The 6,065-nt window shown below is 44.1% G+C and overlaps 1 protein-coding gene across 1 annotated transcript; it reads right to left on the minus strand.

Annotated features, from left to right (window-relative positions):
* Positions 1-1,166: 1,166 nt before the first annotated feature.
* On the minus strand, positions 1,167-3,910 carry MINOS1 (mitochondrial inner membrane organizing system 1; the record flags this gene model as incomplete). Its single annotated transcript, XM_010143844.1, has 3 exons — positions 1,167-1,413; positions 3,162-3,271; positions 3,863-3,910. Coding segments are annotated over 3 exons (167 nt in total), but the record flags the coding sequence as incomplete, so codon positions are not given.
* Positions 3,911-6,065: the final 2,155 nt, after the last annotated feature.

The following is a 6,065-nucleotide window of genomic DNA, read 5'->3' on the forward strand; positions in this document are numbered from 1 at the left end:
TCTGGGCACAGCTCAACATGTTTCTTCAGAGTGTGAGATCCGCACGCTAGTGCCCAGGGAGATGTGGGGGTGCAGGACTGCTCTAGCACCCAGACCAAATCTCTCTCCCCCTGCTCAGTAAGACGCAGCATTTCTCAAGCTCTCCGGCCGCAGAAGGCTGCCCCTCAGCCCATCCCCAGCCTTTTTTAAATTTTTTGGCATGGCTTAAAAAAACAAATACTGTACATCTTGTTTTCCATTGTGTTTTCCTTTCTGGAGAGGAATTCTTTTGTCACTCTCCCATCTGCCAGTGCTCACCATGCAGCAGAACAGGCTTTCAGTCAGGAAAGGTCCGTCTCAACCGAGACCATCCCCTTTCTATCTTGGGAGACACACATTTACACCCGTGTTACACGGACAATACGCAGCAAGCAAGGGACAAAGAAAAGAGACTCTTGAGAGCCATCTCGATAGCTTGGAAATTGTGCTGAGTAAAGATGTAGCGAGGACACCTCTAGAGTCAGGAGAAGAGCAGCAGACAACATGCCAACAAGTAACTACAAGGACTGGGGTAAATGTAAAGTAGAAGGGAGCACTTGGACCAGTGACTTGCCACGGTAATAAAGAGCTTTAAATATCTGTGACCCATTCCCAGACACTGAAACCTCTATGTTCTCCCACAGAAGGAGGGTGAAAAACAATCAGCCGAAAAGGTAAGCTCAGAGCCACATGTTGGATGGTGTGCGCATCTGTTTAATTTGTCCACTACACTGAAGACACTTCAAATGTGGGCCATGCCGTGACTCAAAGCCACACGCAGCAGCACTGCCCAGCTGCACCCGTCACGCGCTTAGGATCTGCCCTTTTGGATCCTCTCTTTGGAGAGGAGAGAATTCCAATTTTAGAGGACAACTGTACAAACAGGACACAGGCGTATTTATATTCCTCTCCAAACACCGGCACAACCAGCAGGGATCTAGCGGGTGATTTATGAGGTGGGAACGCTTCTTTGAACCGTACGTTAGATGGGGGTTGCCTTCCTGAGTGGAGAGGAACATACGACGGCTGTCTTTTCTGAAGAGCTCTCACAGCGGCTTTCCCCAGGTGTTCACAGCTGCTGGGTACTCAAACCGAAGTCCTCTCCTTCCATTCTCTCTCTCTCACTCACATACAAAGTCAACACACCAGAGAAGGCCATTTTTCTTTTATTTATTTCCCAGAAGAGCTCTTCCTTGCACTTTCCAGACATGATACAAAACAAGCAACAGAACTTGGTTTCATGTACAGAAACAGTTTGTTGGAGTATAAAGAGTTACTGGTGATCATTACTGAAGAATGTCGGCTTATTCCAGGGGCACTTCAGTATTCCTGAGGAATAATCATTGATTTCTCCTTCTTTCCCACTGGGATAGTCTTAGTCATTAGTCACTGTTCCTGTAAAGCAAGAAGGCTTATATTATTAAAAAGCCATTTGGGTTCCGTACGAGGAAGGTGCTGCACGATGTAAAGCAAGACACTGAGCTCTGTAACATTTCCAGAAGGCAGGTTAACGCTCTCACCCTTCGCTAGACGTTGAGCACGGCAAAGTTAAGCAGCTATTTTCACAGCAGAATCGTGCCTCAGTTCCATGCACATAACCCTCTGTTCTGGTAAAATGGGTACTTCAAAAAAACCCCAACATTGCTGTTCAAGTTAACTGTTCACAGATTGAATAGAAATCAGGCAGAAATCAAAGCCACAAAGGGCAGGAAGAAAGGCTGCAGTTGCCAGACTTCTTGAATTCTTGCACATCAATATAATCCACACTGCTATCGAAGTACAGGGTTGCGGGGTTTGGGGTGATAAATAATACCATACAGGCTAAAGAACCTGAAAAATATGATACTTTCCATTTTGCAAGGAAACCCAGGCCACGTAATCCTCAGCCATACCGTTTTGAGCTTTGAAATCACTGCTAGATGTTGATTTTAAATTTGGCTGAAGTCACAATGACATCTGCTCGTTCAAATTACTTTGAAAGCCCTCAGAATCTTATGACCACAAATTAGAACTTCTCTGCATTTTCAGTAGTCTCTTGGCCTACAGGAGTGGCTCCTGCATTGGTGTTCGTGTTTCCTGCTCGAATTACTAACCCGAAGGCTGGGCAGCAGGATGATCCAAGTTACAGCTAGAACGTCTGTAAAGTCACTTTGCAATCTCCTGATTATTTGGTATCGTGAAGGTCCTCTATCCTCTCTCGTTCTCAATTCGCATTCAGAATTAAGAACTCGATCCTGAAGAATCAAGAATCCAGACTGGAGAAAGCCCCAGTAACCTGGTCTGACCTCGCAGCTGACCCTGGTTTGAGGTCAGACTAAATGACCTCCCTCAAGTTCTTTCCAACTTGAGGTCTCCTGTGATCACATGAACTTGACAGGTTCAGAAAACTAGAAATTATTTAGTTCAAGTTAATCCGTGTTACATTTCTCTCTCTGTTAATAAAGCTGATTTTCTTGCAGAATGTCACATTTTGACAAGTTAGCGTTTGAACAGGACTCACTTTTCTAAAGGAAGTCCTATAGAGTTCAGTTACAACAGTATTTTCTAGAAAAAAAAAAACAGATGAGCAATAATGCAACAGTATTTTCCGTGTTCCTAACCAACACGAAGGAAATAGTTTTGTTGTAATAACCCTCGAAGCATTATCCACAACACGACATTTGGGAGAGAATTAATGACACTAATCATAAGATGGTTTCATCTGCATCTTCCCTCTCTCGGCACGTTCAGCCTCTTTGTGCCAGAGAACGCTCGTGGAGACAGTGTTCTGGAAACTATTTGTCTAGTCTTGTGCCATGCAGGCAGCTGTGCCTCTTCTGTGAAGCGTCCTTTCAATTACCTCACGCTTCGAAGGACCACCCTTGCTCCAGAGCACAGATTAGTCCTTAATCCAAACAAAATCCTTGACTAGGCTGACCTGAAAGTCAGTTTTCTGTGCCCCACATCCCTAGTAACAAGCATCCTCGAACGAGTAACTCAGAACACGTGAAGAGGGCAGTTACCATTCACGTGAAGCCACAGACACGTCATTTCGGTTTCTTTTTGGAGACGTAAACCAGAGGAATCCCCTCGGGATGTTGTGGGAAGCTAACACGTTCGGATGTTAACAGATCCGCCCAGAAGAGACCAGTACGGATACTTACTTTTACAAATTTACCATGGAGAAGATACGGAGACTGGAAGTCATGTTGACAATTGGAATAAGCCATTCCTAACCCCATCCCGGACCCAAAAGCGATAGGCCATGTCTTTCCTGGGGGGGAGGCAAGCAGAGAAGAAGAGTTAAAGTCAGGACAGTGACAGCACTGTTAAATAAGTGCCAAGAAAGAATACATTACTGGCAGATGCATACTAGTCATTTTTAAGTTCTAGTAGTCTTAAAATCAGCTAAAACCCAGACCATTTCAGAACAACAGGAGTAACAGTACAACATCACCATTAGAATTTCACGGAGAGCAAGCTCTGAATTCAAGGTATTACTGAAAGTTATTGCGTTACCAAAGCACAACTAAAAAAGAATTTAGATCAGTTTTAAAAGCCTGGCAAGACTGGCATAAACTGGCGTCTAGACACATGGCTCCAGTCACCTGGCTCAGGGTCTCCTGCAAAGCCAGAATCTGAGCTGAGCACAGTAGGAGCTTACAGAGATGCTGTGTGTAACGCCGAGACGCGCAGCAGTTAAAGGTTAGGTAACTCCACTTCAACTGCAAAGATGTGAGCAATGATGAAAGAATTGGTCTAATGGGCTGATTTTTTTACATGCCTCAAACTCGTCTTGGTTTTAAAGTGCACCTACGACTGACGGGCATTGGGACACCAGGCAGGGTTCCTGTGGTACACTTACTTTTGAAGAAGATGACTGAGAAAACAATTCCTAGTCCGAACCCAGCACCTGTAAGAAGAAACACAGTGAGTGAGGACTAAGATAAAGCAAAGCAATGGAAAATTATTTAGTTCTTTACCATCATGCTTTGTTCCAGCTCAGGAATATCGGGCTACACGTTGTTCCAGCACACCAAAAAATGGCCTTAAACAGTAATTCTGAGTCAAACCAGTTCTTGTTTCCTCAAGTAGCTGTAAGCAGCTGAATCAGGTTGGAACCCAGACATATACAAGTTCCTTCTCAGAAGGAGCTGGGAAGCGAACCAGCCTCTCATCCCAGGGAAAGGTACTGGATTTCTGTCACCATCCTCAATGTGGAATGAAGATTTATTTGGCCCATTGTCAGCAAATGAGAAACTCTTAAATGAAAACTTATTGTGTCCTTGAGCTTTAGATTTTGCAGATGAATATCTTATTGTATTTCGTTTATCTCACCACTTTAACTACTTCAATGTGTGTCCTGAGGGCAGCAAAACTTTGATGCTTTGTGTTACCCTATACCTTGCAAAAGAAACCCCCAGGCTGCTTATCTTTCACATCCCCAACATTCATTATGGAGCATATTTAAACACATTAGGACTAAATGACTTTTCACATCCTTATACTATATATAGAAGTAACTGCAGCAGTTGAAAAAAAAAAATGTATCCAGCACCATTCAAAAACTCCTCTGGCATATTTAAAAATAATTTTTGCTTTCCTTGGAAGGTGTGCTTACAGCTTTTTGCAAGAAGTCAGGCAAGCCTGCAAAACTCCTCTCAAGACCCAGTAAATAACAGTGAAAACTTTGAGCTCAGTGAGGAAATTGTACCTTTAATTGTAGCCACTACAGACAAGAATTCTAGATAAGATGCAAAAGTAAAAAGTTTAAAAAAGAGGGGAAAAAAAAAAAATCAGTCATGCATACTCTCATTTAAAAATACCGGTTTCAGGTTTATTTTGCAGCACATCCTGTTACAATTCTCTCCTTTCCAGACAAGAAATCTAAGTATAACGGTTTTTTTTAATTAAAAGACATACTTAAAAAAAATATTCCTAAAAGCATGTGATCCTTATTTAAGCTCCTGTTGAACACATTACTAAGTGGGCTGAGTCCAGAACAATGCCAAAGAATCCCATACCCTCCTGGCGCACAGCAGGACGTTGCGTGATTTTTTAAGTTTCCTTCTACTCTTTAAACCTTTTTCCTTGCTCTAAGCATACTGGTGGTAGCTTCTGCAGAGGCACCCAGGATCGAGGCGATACTTACTGCACCACCTAGTAATTAAGTAAGCATCCCATGTTTTCATTGATTATAAAACCCTGAATATTAGAACAGAGAGGACCGAACATGCTCGGAGCAGAGCCCTTTTGTTGACTTTCCTGCTAGGACCTCACTAGCTGTGTTTACCAAGAGCTGGAAATCAGAGCCGCTTCTGAGAACTCTTTCCATTGTGCTGCAGATTTTCAGTCATGACAGAGGTAACTGCTTTACCAGGTCACTCCAGCTTTGGGGTAGGCTTACAAAACATGCAATGCAGGGAAGAGCTTTGACCGCCTGCCAAGTGGTCCTGACATAACTCCCCCAGACGTTTTAGAAAGTGAGCGTTTCACAGAAGGTCAGGTTTTCACTCTAATCATTTGCACAGCTAAGGGAAAGTCACGGTCCCTCAGATGTCTGGTCAGAGCTTCAGGCTTTTTCTGCATTTCAGACAGTAAGAGATGCACTACCTGGAGCACCTCCCACAAACAGCTAATTACTCACAGCGTGTCACCCACCAGCGTTTGTACGTCCACTGGAAGAGACATCACACATTACCGAGAGCAGCAGCTCACCCGTGCTAACTCCCCCACTTCCCCTCCCCAAGCAGGCCCTTCCTTCTGCACCTTTGCTATAGTACAGCTGGTGCTGGCTCTCGCAGAGTGTTTATGCTATTAAGGATAATTACTATCTTCAAGAATTCATCCAGCGGACAACTGCGTGGCCCTCTGACCTGCCTCCCTCTGCCAGTCTTTTCCTCCAGTACATAGTTATGCTGCCTTTTTGTTGTACTGTAGGTCTGAAAAGGACCTTCCGAGGGCAATCACTTTCTGTTCAGACAGCACTAGGCGTTGTTTGAACTGTCCAGTTCAGGCGGCCGGTCATGCTGTGAGCGATACTGGTCCTACGCTTCCTGTCCGAGAGA

The sequence above is a fragment of the Buceros rhinoceros genome, unplaced genomic scaffold (genome assembly GCF_000710305.1).
Source record: "Buceros rhinoceros silvestris isolate BGI_N320 unplaced genomic scaffold, ASM71030v1 scaffold32199, whole genome shotgun sequence".
NCBI lineage: Eukaryota > Metazoa > Chordata > Aves > Bucerotiformes > Bucerotidae > Buceros > Buceros rhinoceros.